Source organism: Astyanax mexicanus, chromosome 21 (assembly GCF_023375975.1).
Source record: "Astyanax mexicanus isolate ESR-SI-001 chromosome 21, AstMex3_surface, whole genome shotgun sequence".
NCBI classification, from domain to species: Eukaryota; Metazoa; Chordata; class Actinopteri; order Characiformes; family Acestrorhamphidae; genus Astyanax; species Astyanax mexicanus.
Genome location: NC_064428.1, coordinates 1,536,838 through 1,557,605, shown reverse-complemented (window position 1 = coordinate 1,557,605; position 20,768 = coordinate 1,536,838). Strand labels below are relative to the sequence as shown.

Below are 20,768 nucleotides of genomic sequence, written 5' to 3'. Positions count from 1 at the left end.
GTGGTAATTCGCTTCATATTAGCTTGTTTTGCAGAGTTACTCTTTAGGTCATTCTGACATTTGTGTACGCGCCAGCAGAGAAACCTTGTCTGATAACCATTCTGGGTAAACACCAGGATGTGACCGTGAAGAGGTTAGGCTGACATTTCTGACGGGAAACATCCTAAAAAACCCTGCCTGGGAACAGAAGGGAGTTTCCGTCTTGGCATAGAAGGGAGATTTGGAAGGACGCCGTTGCAAGCGGAAAACCATATGTCCAGTTATGGTTTATGGTTCCGGACACAGCGGAGCGGGGATAAATAACGGCTCTGAGAGACTGTTACTCTCAGAGCACTTTCAGAGCGTGATGATTTCATGACTGATTGTACTCTCAATAATTTGCATTAATAAAAACTTGTTACTCATCTGACACGACTCAGAACTTAATATTTGTCTTTATTAATCGTCACAGGTATTTCCACCACAAATTGGCGTCACGAGACAGGATCCCAGAGTGATCGACGGACGGAGAAAGGTCCCTCTCATCGAGGACGCTCTCCGGTGAGACCGGACCCAAAACGAGGAAGGCCCACAGACAAAGGGACAGTACCGTGGGGGTGAAGGGGGGCAGGTCTCCATCCGCCGATCTGACGGGATTTAATAAGAACCTTGGTGGTAAGTGACAAAATCAGTTTTTGAAAAAAACTTAATATTAAATTCCCTCCACCGGTCCTCAAGCAGCTCCTTCTTGAGAATAAAATAGTACCTATATGGCAGTTAGCGGCCCTTTAAAGGGGTGGCAGTTAGCGGTATAGTATATGTGGCAGTTTTAACGGCATATAACTCGTGGCAGTTAACGGCGTCCAAAGACGCGGCAGTTAGCGGCGTGTGTACAAAACCCACCTGGTTGATAAGGTCTCTAAGTACAGACGTGTATTAGAGTAAAATAGGTCCGGACCGCTAGAAGGACTGCAAGAATAGAGGAGGGTGAGAACAATTTTTGGGAACTAAATTTCTGAGTCAAAGTCAAGTGAGAGAACAACAAAATGGGATCCCACTTAGCTAAAGAATTAAAATATAACCCAAAAATACACACTGCTCCATTATTTCATGAGATGAGTAGAAATTATGGCACAGAGAGTGTAATGTATGTTCCAATTTGGATTAGATACTTTGGATTTCCAGTAAATGGCAGTCTTGGTGTTAAATATTTAGGGAGATTCAAGCAGAGGATACAGCAGCCGCCCATGGGGTGTCCACGGGCAGTAACTAATCATTGGAAAAAGCATACGGAAAATATGTTAAGGGCAGCAGGGTTTTGGATAGAGGAGGCAGAAAAAACGGGAGAAAGAAAGGGAGGGGGGTGCAATTAAACCCATGTCTCAGTGTCTCTCAGCAGTGCTCGATCCTGACCTGGACGCCGCCTGTCCCCGACGCCCACCACCTAACAACAATCAAGTAGGCGCTCCAGCAGCTGAGGCACCACCACCACCAGCAGCTGAGATACCACCACCGCCACCACCACCAGCGTATGCAGGCCCATTTCAACCCGGTCCATATGCAGAACTGAGGGAGAGGCTGGATGAGATGATAGCCAACACAAGTTTGGGGACCAACGCCCCAGCAAGTTCCCCGGTGTCAAGCAACACAAGGCAAAGGAGGCCAGGGGGGGGGCAAACCAATCTCCCTCCTGCAAAGCCCCAAAACACAGGGCGTTTGGACCAGTCAGATGATCTGATTTTCATAGGACCGATGGTTGAAGTAGCAGGGCATGAAGGGCCAATGCTAGTTCACAGATACTGGACTGAAAAGGACATTTTGGAAGTTTCTACTGGATTACCAGACCCACAACAAGTTGGAGGAAGGAAATTCGGAAATGAATTTGAGAACTTTTGTATTTCGTGCCGACCCACAGCCAACGAGATAAAGCGCATCCTGATGAGAAAACTTGGATCAAGTTACTGCAAGATTGACAGAGGCTGGCCGCAGCAGGACATCAGACTGGGTGATGTTCAGTGGAATCGAGATCCTGCAGCAGACCCAGATGTGAATTTGGAGTACAGGAATATGATAAGAGACTTAAAAGAGCGTCTTGTTGCAGCTTTTCCCCTTCACGTCAACATGGGAAAAATCGCTGAATGCAAACAGGAAGACGGAGAGACTGTGCAGGATTATATGGTTCGTTTAACCAGAGTCCACACTGATCATAGTGGACTTGACGCTCCTGCAGCCAGAGCAGAAAATGCTGATGCGGTTTCTTCCTGGGAAGCACACTTGCGCAATAGCTTCCTACTGGGACTGAAGCCAGAATTGGCCAATTCCATCAAACAACACTGTATTGGATATTATCGACAACCTCTCAGCGTTATTGAGGATCATGCCAGACACTATGAGATTCTCTTCAAAAATCAAGAAAAGAAAAAGGAGAAGAAAAAGTCTGAAACGATGGATCAAGCTATGTTAACGATGGTACAGCAGGTAACGGAGCTAACTGTAAGCTCCCAGAGAGGAAAAGGAAGAGCACGAGGAAAAGGAAGAGGTAGAGGAAGAGGTGGACGAGGTGGACGAAGTGGATTTGCTGGTAACGGACCTGTATTCCGACCACCAGCTCCTCAACAACAGCAACAAAACAGTCAAGAGGACGAAACTGAAGTGGATTGGACAAACAGGTGTTATGCCTGTAGAAGGGAAGGACACTTTGCTAGAGACTGTCCTGGAGAAGTTGACAGCAGTGCGTCAAACAAGTGACGGGCGGCGGAGAGGCAGGACGGCACAGACGAGTCCACTGAGTCATCGGACAGGGAAGTAGATTTTTCTTTCTCTTACCTTAGTTTAGTGCAGCAATTAACCAATAATCCAACAGCAATGCCAATGTTAAATGTTGAAGTATGTGGAAAGACATTGAAATTTATGGTTGACAGCGGTGCTGGTTATTCTGTAATTAGGGCTGAGGATTTGAAATGTGAAACACAACCAGGAAAACATACAGCATTAATTGGGGTAGGAGGGCAAATAGTTAAAGAAAAGGTGTCTGTGCCTCTCCAATGTTCTTTAAATGATCGATCCTTCTCTCACTGCTTTTTGATCTCCTCAACGTGCCCAGTAAACTTGTTGGCTAGAGATTTGATGTGTAAATTAGGTTGTAACTTGATTAGCTCACCAACTGGTTTATCTATAGAATTTGAACAACCATGCATGGTCCAATTTGCACCTGGGGCTCCAGGATATGCATATATGTGGCGTTGTGTAGAAGAACAGAGTGAAACAATGAAACATTTTCTGTCAGAAACAAAGAAACTGGTGACAAAGCCTTTAGAGTGGAAGCAAACTGATTTGCATTGTACATCCCACATTAGCAGTGGGCCAGACCATGAATACGAACAGTTATTTTACCACCAGACTTCAGAACCACTATCTACAACATTTTTAATTTGGGACAGTGAAAAGGCAGCAGCTATGGTCTCTTTAACTAAACAGCAGGACACTTTGTTCACAGTAGAAAATTCCTCCCCTCACATCTCCCTGGCCAGAGTTAACCATACCGTGCCATGGAAAAATATTGGTCCATGGGCTTTACGGGTGGCCAGGGCTAAAGATTGGGTTAATATAAAACACCCCAATGTGCAGCACAGCGCCTCCACCCACACGTGGAGATGCCCTTATCAGTATCGTTTGAAAACAGAGCCTACAGTGGAGCTGTTTGGCAGCGCGCCACTGGTGCAGGCGGTTTCGCTCACAGAGGAAGAGGAACTGGAGCTCAGCTCTCTCCCTCCTCAGCTGTGGGCCAGCAGGAAGTATGATGTAGGGTTGATTAAAGGCTGTGAACCTGTGTCCATTACACCTAAGTCTTCATATAGGCCTAGACAAGCTCAATATCCTTTGAAACCTGAAGCAGTTGAAGGCATTAGGCCCGTGTTTCAAGCTCTTCTTGAAAAAGGGGTCATAGTGCCATGCGCAGACTCACCAGTTAGAACACCAATCTTTCCTGTTAAGAAGCCCGGCCGGGATGAGTGGAGATTTGTACAAGATTTGCAAGCGGTAAATGCAGCAGTTCAAGCGCGAGCCCCTGAGGTTCCAAATCCCCACACTATTTTGTCTCAGATACCAACGGAACACACCCACTACAGTGTAGTGGATCTGGCTAATGCATTTTTCAGTGTTCCAATTCATCCAGACAGTAGATTCTGGTTTGCATTCTCCTTTGAAGGGAAAGCATATACTTTTACGAGGTTGTGTCAGGGTTATTGTGAGTCACCTACTATCTATAATGCTGCACTGAGAGATAGCCTGGCAAGCTTAGTTCTACCGCAAGGGGTCACTCTGGCGCAGTACATGGATGATCTTCTCATCTCTGCCCCCTCGCGGCAGCTTTGTAAACAAGCCACATTACAGTTGCTGAAACACTTGGCTGAGCAAGGCCACAAGGCCAGCAAAGCAAAATTACAGTACTGTAAGACTGAGGTTACTTTTGTGGGCCATGTCATAAGGGCAGGAGAGAGATGCATGGCAACTGACAGAATTGAGGCAATTTGCCAAATTCCTAAGCCCACAACAAAGAAGCAACTGCTTTCCTTTTTAGGAATGTGTTCATACTGCCGCACTTTCATTTCCTCCTATGCAGAGCAGGAGGGCCCTCTCAGAGATATTATTCCTACGAAAGGGGTTAGCACTGCAAAACTGCAGTGGACACAAGAGGCAGAAGAAGCATTTATACAGCTTAAGGTGGCTTTGCAAAATATGCCAGCATTGGGCATACCTGATCCAACTAAACCTTTTGTTCAGATGGTAGATGCAAAAGGCATCTATATGACTTCAGTGCTTACTCAAAAACATGGAGATAAGCTTCGCCCTGTTGCATACTTCTCTTGTAAGCTGGACTCAGTGGCTCAGGGCCTGCCCACCTGCCTTAGAGCAGTGGCAGCAGCAGAAAAGGCACTAATAGCTTCAAGAGACATAGTGGCTTATGCTCCACTTACATTAAAGGTACCACATGCAGTGCACAACATTCTCCAAGATCAGAGAGTTGCACATCTATCAGCCCAGAGATGGCTGCGATATCACACTGCTTTACTTGACATGCCTAATGTTACAGTACAACGTTGCAGCACGCTCAATCCTGCTTCCCTCCTCCCAACTCCAGAGGATGGGGAGCCACACGACTGTCAGCTGTTGCTGCAGCACGCGTGCACACCACGAATAGATTTGCAAGAAGAGCCATTGCACAATGCGCAAATGGAGCTCTTTGTTGATGGCTCAGCAAGCAGAGATAAGACAGGAACGAACAGAGTAGCATACGCTGTAGTGTCAGCCACAGAGGTCTTGGACACTGGCGTTTTGCCCAGCTCTTACTCAGCACAGGCAGCTGAGCTAGTAGCCCTTACAAAAGCATGTGAATTGGCAAAAGGTCAATCATTAAATGCGTACACTGACAGCAGGTACGCTTGGGGCGTGGCCAATGATTTTGGTTTCATGTGGAAGCAGCGTAATTTCCTGACAAGTTCAGGAACAAAGATCAAACACCATGAGCTGATTAACAACTTGCTTTCTGCTCTTTTGCTTCCCTCACAGATCGCAGTAATCAAGTGTGCCGCACACACATCCACAGGAGATCCAGTAAGCAGGGGAAATGCGTTTGCAGACAGCGTCGCTAAGCACACAGCTCATAATGCAAACATCACAGCTGCACAAATTTCTACACCAGAGCAGGAGAAACCTTCCTTAATTGACATTCAGTCAATGGCAACACCATTAGAAAAAAAATTGTGGGCTAAAACTGATTGTTACAAAGACAATGGCATTTGGAGACAGAAATCCACCAACAGGCCACTCCTGCCCAAACAATATGCTAAGGTTTTGATCAAAATTGTCCATGGAAGGAGTCACATGGCCAAGGGAGGGATAGTAGAGCAGATTTCCAGGTATTGGTATGCACCTGGACTCCATACACTTGCCCAAAATTTTTGTTCTTCATGTCTCATCTGTGCTCAACACACACACAGACATGCTGCACCACTCACACAGCAGCCAGCAGGTCATCCACCTGCCACAGAACCATTTCAACACTGGCAGATAGACTTTGTAGAGCTAACTCCAGCTGAAGGAAAAAAGTTTCTCCTGGTCTGTGTTTGCATGTTCAGTAAATGGATTGAAGCTTTCCCAACAGGTAAACAGGATGGAGAAGCAGTGGCTAAAGCATTTCTCAGAGAACTGATCCCAAGATTTGGTCTGCCAAAAAGGGTTTCTAGCGACAATGGCACACCATTTGTACACACAGGGCTCAAAAGTTTGACCAAATATTTGGGTATTGACATGCACAAGCATTGTAGTTACCACCCCGCCTCAGCAGGGGCAGTAGAGAGAGCAAACGGCACCATCAAAAATGGATTGGCAAAAATTACACAGCAAACAGGTCTAAATTGGGTCAAATGTCTCCCTCTGGTCCTGTGGCAAAGCAGAACCAGGGTGCAAGCAAAAACAGGCCTAAGTGCATTTGAGATTGTTTTTGGCAGACCTCCCAATGTAGGAGTGGGGCCCCCCCCACTGGAGGATCAACTGTTAGACCACACACTTGTTGAATACTGTATCTCATTGCATGATTCTCTTTTGTCTGCATCTCGACAGGTAAAAGCTGTGCTACCTCAACCAGCTGACCAACCCTTCCATAACCACAAGCCAGGAGACTGGGTGCTGATCAAAGACCTGCGGAGACGAAGGTGGAACCAGCAAAGGTGGACTGGACCTCATCTTGTGCTCCTGACGACCCACACTGCGCTGAAGATTGAAGGACGTGGAACCTGGGTTCATCACACACACTGCAAGAAGGCCCCCACCAAACCTGAAGAAGAGGAAGCTCTGGTTGATCAGTGAGTGGGTGTCTTAAGGTCTCACGGCTGGTGGGACGAGTGCGATTGGGCGTGCCCGCACTCTGAGCACTAAAGTGTCTACATAGGCTAGGGGCACCCACCCTGATAAACCAGTATCACCATGCTGTGGCTGTTAATGGTGGTGACCCTCCTACCTGGGTCCCATCAGTCCCTTCAGGACCGAGTGGAACAACAATGCTTTGGAAACAAAGCATGCATGGCCACAGTAGCAGCAGCTGACGAGGTGTCTCCCAACAGAGAATGTATTGTCTGCCACAAGCTTGCTGTCCCCTGGATACCGACTCCTTTAAACAATGTGACTGCTGCTACATTGCTGAAGGATCCAGCAGACTGCGCTCTAGACATGCAGATGGCATTTATGCTAAATGTATCAGCCCATTTCGCAGCCACGAAACAAAGCCCTCCATTTAATGGAAATGTGACTGCTATGTTTCAGATGATGCCCCAATGTAACATGACCCACCCCGGACCAAGATATGAGCCAAAATTTGCGAACATGTCCTTCACCACGGTGCCCCCTCTCAATGCATCCACATGCATGTGCTCATCTGGAATAAGAGGAGGGCCTCGTTTAGGGTACACTGACTGTAAGGTTAACATCACCTTCTATGATAGCATAGGCTTCAACTGTTCAATATCGGATGGCACTCACACCGTGAGACCCAACTACACAGAATGTCACATCATGTCAGGGGCCCGAACTTCGGGACCTGTGAGCTGGGTGTGTGGCCAAACTGCCTACACCAATCTACCACGAAAGAAGAGCCGGAACGGGACTTGGGTCCACTCATTCCCTTGGAATGGGTGTTGCGCTCCAGCTATGGTGGTCCCACACATGGCAGTTCTCCCTAAGAACTCTTTGACTAGGAAACGACGTGCCTTGGGTTCGAAATACAACGGGTATGTCCTGGCTGACCCTTGGACAACACCTGGAGCATCAGTTGGATGGTCCCTTTTCCTAGGAGGTGGAACAACTGCTACTTTGAACAAGATCAATGGACTTGCATGGCAAATGTTGGTTATGGCTAATAGTAGCACCGAAGCTTTTTTTCTAATAAATGCAGAGATGAGGGCCATACGTCAGGCTGTACTTCAGAATAGAATGGCTCTTGATCTTTTGCTAGCCCATGAAGGGGGAGTGTGTCAGGTTTTAAACACCTCTTGTTGTTTTTCAATTCCAGATTATTATGAGAACATCACTGACCTTGTAAGTCACATGAAACAAGCAATCCATGAACCTCCACCTGTGAATGAGCCATGGCTAGCATGGCTGGAGTCTTTTTTAGGGCCATGGGGACGTTGGCTACTGCCTATGGTCCTCCCTATTATTTGTTTGGGACTCCTTATCCTATGTATCGTACCATGTGTTATGAATTGTATCTCAAATATGATTACTCGTGCATTCAGTCACTACCAGATGTTTCAGATGATTCCAGGTTACGAAGACCCTGTTATAGGGCTATCCCGAATGTTTACTGAGGAATCTCAGTATGAGAATGCGAGCAATGTGTAGGAAACTGTGTGAGTTGATTCCTAGAATCAAAAGGGAGGAGTGACGTGGGAAATTTCATTATCACAATGTTATTACTATTATAACCACCTTGTTATGACAGATGTGATCATTTTATGCATGTTCATTTTATTAGATGTGTTTAATCACACTAAATATTTACAGTGGTAATTCGCTTCATATTAGCTTGTTTTGCAGAGTTACTCTTTAGGTCATTCTGACATTTGTGTACGCGCCAGCAGAGAAACCTTGTCTGATAACCATTCTGGGTAAACACCAGGATGTGACCGTGAAGAGGTTAGGCTGACATTTCTGACGGGAAACATCCTAAAAAACCCTGCCTGGGAACAGAAGGGAGTTTCCGTCTTGGCATAGAAGGGAGATTTGGAAGGACGCCGTTGCAAGCGGAAAACCATATGTCCAGTTATGGTTTATGGTTCCGGACACAGCGGAGCGGGGATAAATAACGGCTCTGAGAGACTGTTACTCTCAGAGCACTTTCAGAGCGTGATGATTTCATGACTGATTGTACTCTCAATAATTTGCATTAATAAAAACTTGTTACTCATCTGACACGACTCAGAACTTAATATTTGTCTTTATTAATCGTCACAGGTATTTCCACCACAATAATTTAATTAAAATGTATTTAAATCATATTATATATAACAGGTGTGCCGAATTTTGAATCCCAGGCAGAATCCGACTCTCTTTTGCGTGCACACGCGTCTGGTAGTGGGCGCTAAAAGTTACTCTCGCGATGTCCGTTAATATTTTTATAATATTTCCCTCAGAATACAGCAAGATATAAAGCCAAACAAAGACTCATGTAAGACAGTGCTAGTTTAATTGTATAAAAAGCGAAAGAAAGACGGGTATTGCAGAAGTAAATAACTCGTAGGACTTAACGCGCATCGAGACACGTCCAGTCGGGAGAGCGCACGGTGCTCAGCAGTTATATTTTCTTTATAACTGGCTTTAAAGAAATTACTTTCAAAAAAACCCGTTTTAGTCTCCCATTAATTTATATTAGGCTTACAAATGAATTCAATAAAAAGGATAATATAGTTTTTAAATGTAATGTGATGATATAATTTGTCCTACATCTTACAATTACATTTGGTCACATCTAAAACACATTTAATATTGGAATAAATTATCGGATTAATCAAAATTGCAATATAAATTCCCTTCTAAAATAAACATTTTAAAAACATTGTATTATTTTTATTTTAGGCCAGCAATTATAATTTAATATAGTGTTACAGATCTAAATCAGATTTAGGTCATCATTCATCATAAAGCAGGTCTCATGTGAGCCATTTATATAACTGTCCCTAATTCCATTAGACATATATTTTTTATTATTTTTTTTCTTTCCTCATTTTTACAGCGTACAGTTGGAACTAAGTCAATAAACAAAACTCTACACTGTAAAAAAAAACATTTTTTTACAGTTTTTCCAAGTAAAATTTTACAATATTTCCCTGTATTTCAAAATGACAGGCAAATGGTATTAAAATGACAAGAATAAACTGTCTATTGAAATGAGTCATGTGATTTAACATAAACAATCTGTGTGAGTAAAATACATTAAATATCTGTTTTTTAACAAATTTTAGATGACAATTCGAACAATACTAACTGTAAAAATAAAGTCATATTTTGTGACAAAAAAGCTAAATTTTCTGTATTTTTACACAAAGTTAACATTTTAAAATGCAGATATCACTGTAAAAAAAAAAGTGTAAATAAACGGTATTTTTCCGGCAGCAGGGGCGCCAGAAAATGTCTGTAAAAAAAACAGAAAAATTGTGTAATTTTTAAAACATACATAAACCGTAAAAAAACAGTTATTGTATTTATTGTAATCAACGTCTATTATTGTAATTTTACAAGAAATGTTTCTATAATTACATGAAATCTTTTAGTCAGTTAAGTCATTATCAACCACTTTATCCATTCACACACATAAAGACCCGGGTCGCCCCAGCCGGGAATCGAACCCAGGCCATCTTGCTGTGAGGCGGAAGTGCTACCCACTGCGCCACCGTGCCGCCCATGAAATCTTTTAATTTTAACATATTTTATTTCTTAAAAAAGGGTCAAGCACTCTTTATAAAATGGAATAATTCGTCATTTTACAGGAAATGTTTGGGTTGTGAACATAACTGTACATGGCAGTGATGTAGAGAGCATTTGCTAAATTATCATTAGCTAAGTTTTTTTTTTAACTCAGCTTCATCACCACCACCTGGGAGTAGCAAATGGTGACATAGGTTATATATGTTAAAATTAAAAGATTTCATGGGCGGCACGGTGGCACAGTGGGTAGCACTTCCGCCTCACAGCAAGACGGCCTGGGTTCGATTCCCGGCTGGGGCGACCCGGGTCTTCCTGTGTGGAGTTTGCACGTTCTCCCCGTGTCTGCGTGGGTTTCCTCTGGGTTCTCCGGTTTCCTCCCAATTAGATGTCAGAAACAAATTGCCCCCTGTGTGTGAGTGAATGTGTCTGTGTGTCTGTCTGCCCTGCGATGGATTGGCGGCCTGTCCAGGGTGTATCCTGCGTTCTGCCCGATGCTGGATGGGATAAGCTCCAGCACCCCCCACCCCCCCCCCAGAACCAATACACCTCCACCTCACACAAACCAGCTTTCTCACTCTTATTCTCTCCTTTTCCCTTCTCTCTCTCTTTCATGCTCTCTTTCTCTCTTATGCTCTCTGTTATGTAACTGGCTTTTTCTCTCCAGTTCAATCTCATTTTTTGCCCCTCCTCCTCGCGCTCCCTCCATTTCTCCTTATCCGTTCTTACTGACGTCATCGTGTCTGGTGCTCATGTCCTTATTTGGTACCAAACGGGGCTCGCGCCTCCACAGCGCCGAGCAGCACGAGACTGAAACTCTGTGAATGCGCGCACATTCAGCAGAGCGCGCGCGAGCACGCACGCGCCAGAGGCAACAAGAGAGATAGAGTAGGAGATATAGAGAGAAAGACAGAGAGAAAGTAAGAGAGAGACTAGGGGTGTTTCGAGTAATCCTACCAGGAGAATAAAAAGGTCCATATTTAAAAAAAAAAATAAAGAAAAATACACAGCAATTTGTAGAAATTAATAGCTTTTAATAATTTAATAGCAGCTGATTTTTGTTAAAAAATATATTTCTTAACTATTCATCTACTAACTAGAGACATGTGCATATGTTCTGTAGTAGCATATTCCTTTTATGTAACCTGAATAACCTTATGTTAAATTTTATAATAATAATAATTTATCTATTTATTGTCTATTTATTTTGTATTATTTAATTGTAATTATTTTCACAGAAAGACACTTTAACAAATCTAAATGTCAATATCCCTTATCTTTAGATTTTTTTAAAGACACTTAAGAAAGATAGACAGAAATAAAGAGAGTGAGGAAAAGAAAAACAAAGAAGAATGTAGAGACTGAGTCAGTGAAAGAAAGGGAGAGAGAAGACAAATAAGTAGGAGAAGGAAAGAAAGAGAAACAAAAAAATAAAACGAAAATAGAGAGAGAGAAACAAATGTGGAAAGAAATAGAGAATAAGAAAAAAGGGAGAAAGAAAGATGGGAGAAAGATCGAAAGAGAAATAAATGAAGAAAAAAGGGAAATGCAGGGGGAGAAAAGGAATTAAGAGAAAGTGTGAGACAAATTAGGGAGGAAAAAGACAGAAAGGGGAGATAAAGCAGTGAGAGAAAAAAGGATAAAAAGAAGAGTGTGGCAAAGGAAGAAAGAGAAGGAGACAGAGAGAAGAAAGAAAAAAAAGATGCTATAGGGTAGCGAGAAAGGAAAAAATGCAGGAGAGAAAGGGAGAACAACAGATAGGACAGAGAGTTGCAGAAAAAGAAAGAGGGGAGAGTAAGAGAGAAAGTAAGGAGAGAAAGAAAGAGAAAAGAAAGAAGAATGATTGTATTATAATACCAATGTGGTGGGGTAAATCAGATTGAATAGGCCTACCTGATAGACGGCGAGTGCTGCCTCCTGCTGGAGGTGACCAGTACAGCACAAATGACATTTAGTTCTTTTTACTGCCCACCGCACAGGACGGTGAATTAACCTCGCTATAAGAGGGATTGATTGTTCTCCAACTCATCCTAGAGATATTGGATGCAGCCCCCTCATTTCTCCAGAGAACACAATTAAACTGTGAATATGCGTGTGGTATCTCTTGCATTAAATGTGGATGTGCTTTTGTCAGACTGTGTGAGCTTGTTCACACCTTTTTGACTAAATGCACGAGTTTTATACAACCCCAACAGTACGGTAAATGAAAAAAATATAAACATGCAGTGTTTCTTAAATGTACGTTGACTTTCACTGGGGGTGCCTCCGTGTCTATGTTACCTTCTGGTGCTCTTCCTTTAGTTAGGCTGTTAATATTAATATCTCCCGGAGTCGTTAGCCACACTCTGAAAATGCTGAATTTTATTGTCTCTTCCTCTTAAATCCAGTAAAAACTAATTCCATCTTTTTGACTTCCTTCAAGTTACTGACTGCCTACCTGTCCAATCTGATAACCAATGGACGTTCCACCCTCTGTCCAGCCAGACTGAATTTTGGCAAGTCATCCCACCACAGATAAGCTGCTCACTGCCCATTTATTCCACCTGCCTCAGACCAGCTTTATATAAACTCTAGGCTTTTTTCTAACTGCTGCCACTGCTGGTGTAGATATTCATCTAAATATATTAGACCTGTGCTGGTGTATACTGACTTTATAACAATCGTTTATACATTGTCTGACCAGAGGAAGATGGATCCCCCCTTGTATATTAGCCTTGAAAGTACATGTGATAGTACATGTGGTAGTACTAGGTAGTACATGTGGTAAAAGTAACTATAGTAGTCCTCCCCCAGCTCTGAGAGAGTTGTTCTTGCCTCTGTTGCTAACTGGTGGTTTTGTGTTGTATGTTTAATGTTTTGGCTGATTCTCTGTCCTGCTATCACATTTCTGTAAAGCTGCTTTGTGACAACATCAGTTTTAAAATGTACTATATAAATAAAATTTATTTTAATTGATTTTCATTCTTTGCCAAGGCCTGGAGCTTTATTCACTCTATAACCACCACATTGCATGAACTCCTTCAGTTCAGGTCCCTAAGCTCTAAACATGCTGATCCTCACTCTTCTGTTTCTTGTTTTTTCAACCCTTATTTTAACTATTCAGCTGCACAACATTGAATTCTGTGAATTCATCATGAAAATCAGTTTTACATATTATTAATGAACTTAAGTGAATACCAGACTTCTGGTTTAGACAATGGATATACACATTGAGATTTGTGTTTTTTTTGCTTTTCCATTTATTTATTTTAACACATTATTTTTATGCATTATTGCTTCTTTTTTCCCTGTGAGAGGAAGAGAATACAGCTCTGTACCACAACATAGAGATATGATCGCTGTAACAATCACAGTGGAGCGGCTGTTTTCTGTCATTATAGGGACACTAATCTTAAAGGCAAAAAAAAAAAAAAAAAAAAAAGGTTCCCTTTTTTAGATTATTAGAAGAGGGGCTCCTTTCAGCTTTTTCTTTGGTGTGGATTCTTAAAAGACGAAAAAAGACCTCCACAACAACTGTCTGGCAACAGACCAACACAGTAACACAGCTGAACACAGTCAGAGTTTGAGATACTGCTCAAGTCGAACACTGTAAACAAACTCAGTTCAAGGACAACACAGTTCATCCACAGAAAGAATATACATGTTCTATAAAAGCCATTGGAATAATATTCCTTGTAAACTCTATAGACTCTATTTGGTATTACATTAGTTTAGAATAGTAAAAGTTAATTTGTGGCAGAGGGCAACAATTACTTAAGGCAATTTAATTATGAAATTGTTCTCTCTACTGCCCCCAGTGGACAAGTATGGTAATTCTAAAGATGGGGTGCTTTTCCTTCACTCTCCTTAAGCATTTCATCAAGTGTCTCTTTCTCCTTCTCAAGAGAGGTAATGCGTGTCTGAAGACTCTGCAGCTCTGTGTTGAGATCCTGAGTCTCAGAGGATTTCTCTGATAGAAGTTGGTCATTCAGGCCTCGCAGAGACAGAAGATCTTCACTCAACTGGTTTAGCTAAAAGGAAAAATAAAGGAATGAAGCAGTCAGGCACACAGGAATACTAATGAATCAGTGATGAGGTGGCAAAAAACAAACTGAACAGAACTTACCTGTTGTCTGAGTTGAGACTCCTTTTCTGTACTCTGGGTCATTAACTCTGCATTCTCTTTTTGCTGCTGTTTCAGCTCCTCTTTAGTGGAGTGAAGCAGGTCCTGGTAGGTTTTTGACTGAGAAAAAAACAAAACTTTTTTTTAGTTTGCCATCTGAATCTTAGTGACAAGTCATCAGCAGGTCAATTGGAAGGGTTGCATCGAAAGTAAAATGTCTTTAATTTGGTATTTTCTCAAAACCTTCTACCACTGAATTATTTAAATACACAAAAAACATTCTGGTACAATTTACTCCACACCACCAATAAATAGGTTTGCTGGTTTTACAAAAAGTGCCTCAACTCCACACTGGCTGTGATGGGATTAATATTTTTAGTTGGCAAAAATTCAGTGCATCCCCATGAATTCTTCAAAAATGAACAATCACACAAACTTTTACCATTTCGGCTGCTTCCTGAAGATCTTTTCTGAGCACTGTTCTCTCGTTCCTCAAAGACTCCACTTCCTCTTTGAGGACCTGCATCTAAACAACAGTAAAACATTTAAGTCCACCAAGTCCAAAAAGTAACACTCTAATGTGTTATTTACACAAATAACACAGAAACAAACTGCCATGCTGTTTCTAGCACTGTCAGCTCCTATTTGACTAGACGTGTCTGGCTCTGGCAAGGTGGGTGAGGCCCACATAAGTTTTTACTTATGTTTCACTACACAAAGTCCATTTTTCACACCGGATTTCTTCTTTGTAAAGAGCGCAAATAATTTATAAAACAATTTTGGATGATCAAATTGGAATTAGCTGGTTTGTCAAGTGGCCAGTTTTCAAAATTGCTAAATTGTAATTTTGTATGGCCTACATTTCAAATATTCAACCATTATTATATGTTTATATAAATAAAAAACAGAACATTTATTAACAACTCTGGGGGGGGGGGAGAGGTATTTTTGCTACATCAGCAATAAGTGTTAAAAATGGCCAATAATCACTAGCAAAGTCATAAAACAAAAGAGAAGAAGAAAAAAAAAAAAATCAACTGACCTGTTGAAGCTGAGCTTCCTGCGCATCTCCGGGGCTCAGCTGTTCTGAGCCTTGTCGTTTCTGTTGTTTTAACTCGCTCTGGACTTGGATGAGCTAAAAAGAAAATTATTTTAATAAAACTGGCCCTGAACAGCAACATTTACAACACAATGGAGTTAAAATAAATGGAATATTGTTCCAGTCCAGTAGTAAGGTAAACACTCCTACCTCTCGTACTCCTTGCAGCAGTTCCTGAAATTTACCTCCTTCCTCGTTCACATTAAAGGATGAGCCAGAGTCATTGGAAGCGATGCTGCATGAGGCATCCTTCATTAACAAACGGGCTTTATCAGCAGCCTGAAGCTGCTTCAACTCTTGTATCTAAACAGCACAAAGAAAACATCACCTGACTGAATCTGCTTATTTAGCAAAACATGCAAGAAACACAAAATTACTAGTGAAAGTGTTTGTCGTCCCTTACCATTTCATCCTTTTCTTCCAATTCAACCTTAAGCTTGCTCTTTTCCTCTCGGAGCCCCTGCAGCACTTCTAGGAGCTGGTCCCGCTCTTCAGTTAGAGACAGAACATTTGCATGAAGGCTCTCCAGCTCCATGTTAGTCAAGTTGCTTTCAGCCTTTTCTGCCAGAAGACAGTCCTTTTCAGCAGTAACACACTGCATGTCTTCTCTTAGCTGTGTCATCTGCAGTAATGAGAGATTAACAATCTGATTAGTTGCACTTTTGTAATAACTTCACTTGTGCAAATTAAGGACAGTGTTCATTTTGATCAATGATTTAGATTTAGTTTTAGTTCTAGTCTTTTGGCTAAATTGTATGCATGTCTCACATTTTAGTCACAGTTATTAGATTTCGTCCATAGATGACAAAAACTAGACATTTCAGCAGTTTTAGTTAAAGCTAAAACTCTCCAGCCCATTCGAGGCCTGCAGTATTACATACTTTAATCTGGTTGTTAGCAATCACAGATAAGCTACTCCAGACCTAGGGTAGAAGGCTGGTGTGTCTGCATCTTTAATTCATAATTAAAAGCCCTTTGTTAGTTTTTTCTGCTGGGATGTTATGAAGTTTGTTGGTAAATACATATTTATTAACTATAGTTTTGTAATTGCTTTTTTATTTTTTATTTTTTTTTAGAAAAATACATCTAGGTTTTTTTATTTGTGTTATGGCGGAAAAAAGTGTGAATATAAAAGAAAAAAAAATGTTTTCCATTTGTTTGCTTTCAGTGTCAATTAAAAATGTTAATTTATGTGCATTTTTAACAAAAATAAACATTTTCTCTCTTTCTCTCTCTGTCACTTACTCTCTTTCATGTTTATGGGTTGCTTATGGAATATTGGGAGTGTGTATACATTTATAAATATTGGACTGAGTTTAGGAGATTAGGAAATAGAGGTGTGCCAGTTCTGAAGCTGGGAAAGAAAGTTGAAAGCTGTGCGCACAAAAAGTGAAAGCACAGGATTTGAACAAGTATCTGTGCTATGCTAAAAGCTAACCCTAGTCTAGCAGCTTTATGAGCAAGGCTATTAGACAAGCCTCACTGACAAGATACCAGCAGTAGTTTGTAAAGCCCTGGAATAACTGCAAGAATTAATTACACTGTTACTAATTATAACAATAACTTATCAATTTCTTATAAGCCCAACATTAAACATCGGCTGTTAAATGCCTGAAATAAAGACCAAAGCTGATCTGACATTGCACTAAACTGAACCCCACACCATGACAAAAGTCTTCTGCAGCATTCAGCATCATGCCTGAATGACAGTCAACAGAATATCACGCTGTATTAGCATTACAGTGATTTTCACTGTGATTTATATATCATTTGTCTGGTCTGCATTCATGTCACTAGACTGACCAATAACCACATCCCCCAGTGTGATCTAACCTCTAGTCTGTGCCCTAAAGACAATTTCCCTATCCTGGCAGTAGCAGTGTGAGCTGAAACGCTGGGTCTCATAAAACATTCAGAGCTAATTTAACTGGACCCCTGTGGGAAGGGAAGCATTTAAACGCATTTTCCTGTTTTTGTGTCTCTTTTTCTCCTCCTACCATTTTTTCCACTACTAGATATGCCTTAAAACCCTTTTTTTTTTACTTAAGAGTTTACTCTTTCTCACTCGCAGTGCATTAAACGAACTGAGAAATGCTGAAACAAGGCTTCAAAATGAATAGGAAATGCATCAGCAAACCTGTTAATACAGAAAGAAAATAAATTTCATGATGCAACTAAAATATGAATACATGATTGTGCCGTATGTCCAATTTTTGTGGACCTTTTTTAACAAATGCATTCATTTACTTTAAGTTTTACCTATTGCTGAGTATTGGCACCATAACTAATGCCAGGTATAGGACACAGGAGAATAGAATAGAATAACCCTATAGCATTGAGAGGTGGAGCAGTGGAACTGAAATAATGGTGCTCCATCCTCAGTTGGTGTTTAGATGAAGTTCTGATGACCCAACATCCTGAACTCACTAATGCTTGTGTAGCTGAATGCAATCAGTTCCCTACAGCAATGCCTTACAATCTAGTAGAACACATTCCCTGGACAGTAGATACATGTAGTCAATACAAATACATAAGGCAAAAAAGTAAACACAATGAACAAAGACAAGGAAAAGCTCTGCAGATACACAGTCATGCTGTACAAACCTCACTTGAACTTGTACGTTAAAACATTTAGTACTAAGAAGGGCGGCGAGGGCAAATAAATAGCAGAATGACAGCTGATTGGTTAAGAGCATGCTTGGTCAGTGTAGTGCTCCATTATGATATACCTACATAGTGAGACCTTTTTAAATGTAATGTAATTGACTGTGTGAAACCAGGATGTGTATAAAAAAATACTAGAGACCCAGACTAAAAGAGTAAAAGTACAAGCGCTCTATCATAAAAAAAGTTGTGAGTAGAAGTTAAAGTGTTCTTTAAGCATCACATTTAAGTAGAAGTACTAAAGTATTAAAACATTTTTGTACTTAAAAGTAATATTCTAAAATGTACTACAAAAGTACTGAGAGTAAAAATACAGTACTGTCTTATGTGATCAGTGTTTTTTTAGACAATCCTGAATACTGGTAGCCTTTTAGCCTTATTGGCCAATCCCAGATATTAACAGAGGGTGGGTCTGGGTGCCACATTAATCTTTCCAAGCAAACCTGTTGATACATCATTAGATACTGCGAGTTTCTGTACAGAACAGAACTTAAGTTAACTTTGCTAGTTTTGCTGTGTTCAGACAGTCACTGTACTGAGCTATGTGCTGTACTCTTGACAGGGGTACCCAGTCAGTAGTGTTAAATTGTTTTTACTTTGCTTCCCCCATTGACAAGTAAGTTTGACCAATTTGTTTGACACAAGTGGCAACATTCATACTGCACACAGAGCATGGATGACAACACTGGTTTTAAAGGGGTTCTGCAGCCATGTGTGAAGGTCCACATTACCATCAAGAGGCTGAATAAAGAACTGCAGCATTCTGACCTCACGCAATGCTGGAGCAACTTGCCAAATATGGGTCAAAATCTACACACAGCCAATCAATCTCATCTCCTATCATTTTTATTTTTTATAACTGCTCATTTAATACTTAATATTGATAAAGTTTGCATCAAATAAATTAGAGATTTCCCCCAAAGAGGAAAAAAAAGGTCATTCTAACTCCAAGTATTGCAAGTTTCTAGAATCATTACCTCCATTTGTTTTTGCGCCTGCTGCAACTGAAGCAAGAGGCACTGCTTGTCTTGAAGTAGGTCAGCCACAGTCTTAGGCGGGTCAGTGTTCTGACCTGGCAACAGTGCCAGGTTTTCTCGCTGCAACTCTTTTAGGCTATGCTGAGACTTATTCTCCGAGGACTTCAAGACAGACACTGCCGAATCATATTTGTCCAAAAGGTGCTACAAGAGAAATCATTTCAAACAAGAATGATTATCATTAAAGTGAATTTACAGCATGTGTCAATTAAATTAAGAAAAATAAAGCAAATAACAGTAGGCCTTACTTGATTGAAAGCTTTCTGACGATCAGCCAATGCTGTACGACGAACAAGCTCTCGCTCAAAAAACTGCACCACGGCTGCCTCGTCCGCACGTCTGGCCAGCGCTCTGCTCTGCTCATGGGCACTGATCTGTGCCTGATGTTCCTCAGAGAGAGTGACTGCATGCTTGGCTATACCATCTTCCAGGAACTCCAGAATGCTGTCCATATCCTATCACGGGTGGAGAGAGACATTTTCTTATTGTATCTTGTACGAAGAGACTTTTTACAAATCACAACTGAGATAATATTGACAGCTTTTCATTTTATTAAATCTGTACACTCAAAAAATGTACAAAATTAAACTGTTTATTTTGCTTTACTTTTTTAAATAATTTTCAAACTAATACAAAAAAGCAACTTAAAAATATTTACCAAACACTGAGCATCAAACAAAGACCAACATGCCACTATTTGTAATATTGGATTTATTCAGCTTATTTACAAAAAAAAAAAAAAAAAAAAAAAAGTGTGTATGGATCTATATGCTGTATACTGTCTATATACTAATCTTACATTTTTGACCATGTTTAAATATCTGTGATATGAGTATTAAACCCTTTTGAAATATTTCAATTTACGCTACTCACAAAATCTGCTACCAATTACATTTTTATTGTTAATATGAATATCGTAATTATACTGTATTGACACAAGCAGGCAAAAGGAAGTGAGTTTGACAGTGTATTGACATATTGGAGGAAACTTGTGGATGAAAGTTGCAGATTGGTCGATTGCTTACCAGCCACACATTAAACAGTGTGACAGTGTAAGCTGCCACAAACACATTTACACAGATAAACTAACCATTCGAATCAATAATAAGGTCTCTGACTGAAGCACAAAACTACACTGAGTGGGGCGAAGCAGGGCAGAGTGTTTTCAGCCAATCAGTGAGGGCCTGAATGAAACTTGCGAAATGCAAGATCAAACAACATGCTTACTTTAATTCAAATAAAATGTTGCCCGGTCAGATCAGAGACAATAAAATCAATGATCATGAAAATTTCTAGTATTATTAAAGGATATTGTAGACAATTCTGAACACTCAAGCAATATGAATACTACACTCACTTGCAGACACTGCTTGCGTTTTCCCAACAACTCCAAAAGTCGCTGGTCCCAAAT

At 41.1% G+C, this 20,768-nt stretch overlaps 2 protein-coding genes across 5 annotated transcripts in view; one reads left to right on the top strand and one right to left on the bottom strand.

Moving 5' to 3' along the window:
• The first annotated feature begins 459 nt into the window (after nt 1-459).
• Nucleotides 460-8,540, top strand: LOC125780421 (syncytin-A-like). Of its 3 annotated transcripts, none has more exons than XM_049469770.1 (2): nt 460-654; nt 6,601-8,513. In XM_049469770.1, the coding sequence occupies exon 2, from the start codon at nt 6,964-6,966 to the stop codon at nt 8,374-8,376; it is 1,413 nt and encodes a 470-aa protein (XP_049325727.1). In that variant the 5' UTR covers nt 460-654; nt 6,601-6,963; the 3' UTR covers nt 8,377-8,513. The 3 variants fall into 3 exon arrangements, with proteins under 3 accessions (XP_049325727.1, XP_049325726.1, XP_049325725.1); XM_049469769.1 differs by lacking the exon at nt 460-654 and adding an exon at nt 2,801-2,979 and having other exon boundaries at nt 4,504-8,540; XM_049469768.1 differs by lacking the exon at nt 460-654 and adding an exon at nt 2,811-2,979 and having other exon boundaries at nt 4,504-8,540.
• A 5,314-nt stretch (nt 8,541-13,854) lies between these two features.
• Nucleotides 13,855-20,768, bottom strand: part of LOC125785702 (centromere-associated protein E-like) — a 169,506-nt gene continuing 162,592 nt past the window's right edge. Inside the window, exons 46-51 of one of the 2 annotated variants that reach the window (XM_049469760.1) lie at nt 16,060-16,278; nt 15,807-15,959; nt 15,600-15,692; nt 15,000-15,083; nt 14,561-14,677; nt 13,855-14,465 (exon numbers count right to left, since the gene is read on the bottom strand). In XM_049469760.1, coding sequence (XP_049325717.1) covers nt 14,271-14,465; nt 14,561-14,677; nt 15,000-15,083; nt 15,600-15,692; nt 15,807-15,959; nt 16,060-16,278 — 861 coding nt within the window. In that variant the 3' untranslated portion in view covers nt 13,855-14,270. The remainder of the gene's footprint in view (nt 14,466-14,560; nt 14,678-14,999; nt 15,084-15,599; nt 15,693-15,806; nt 15,960-16,059; nt 16,279-20,768) is intronic. The other variant, XM_049469759.1, reaches the window with a different exon arrangement.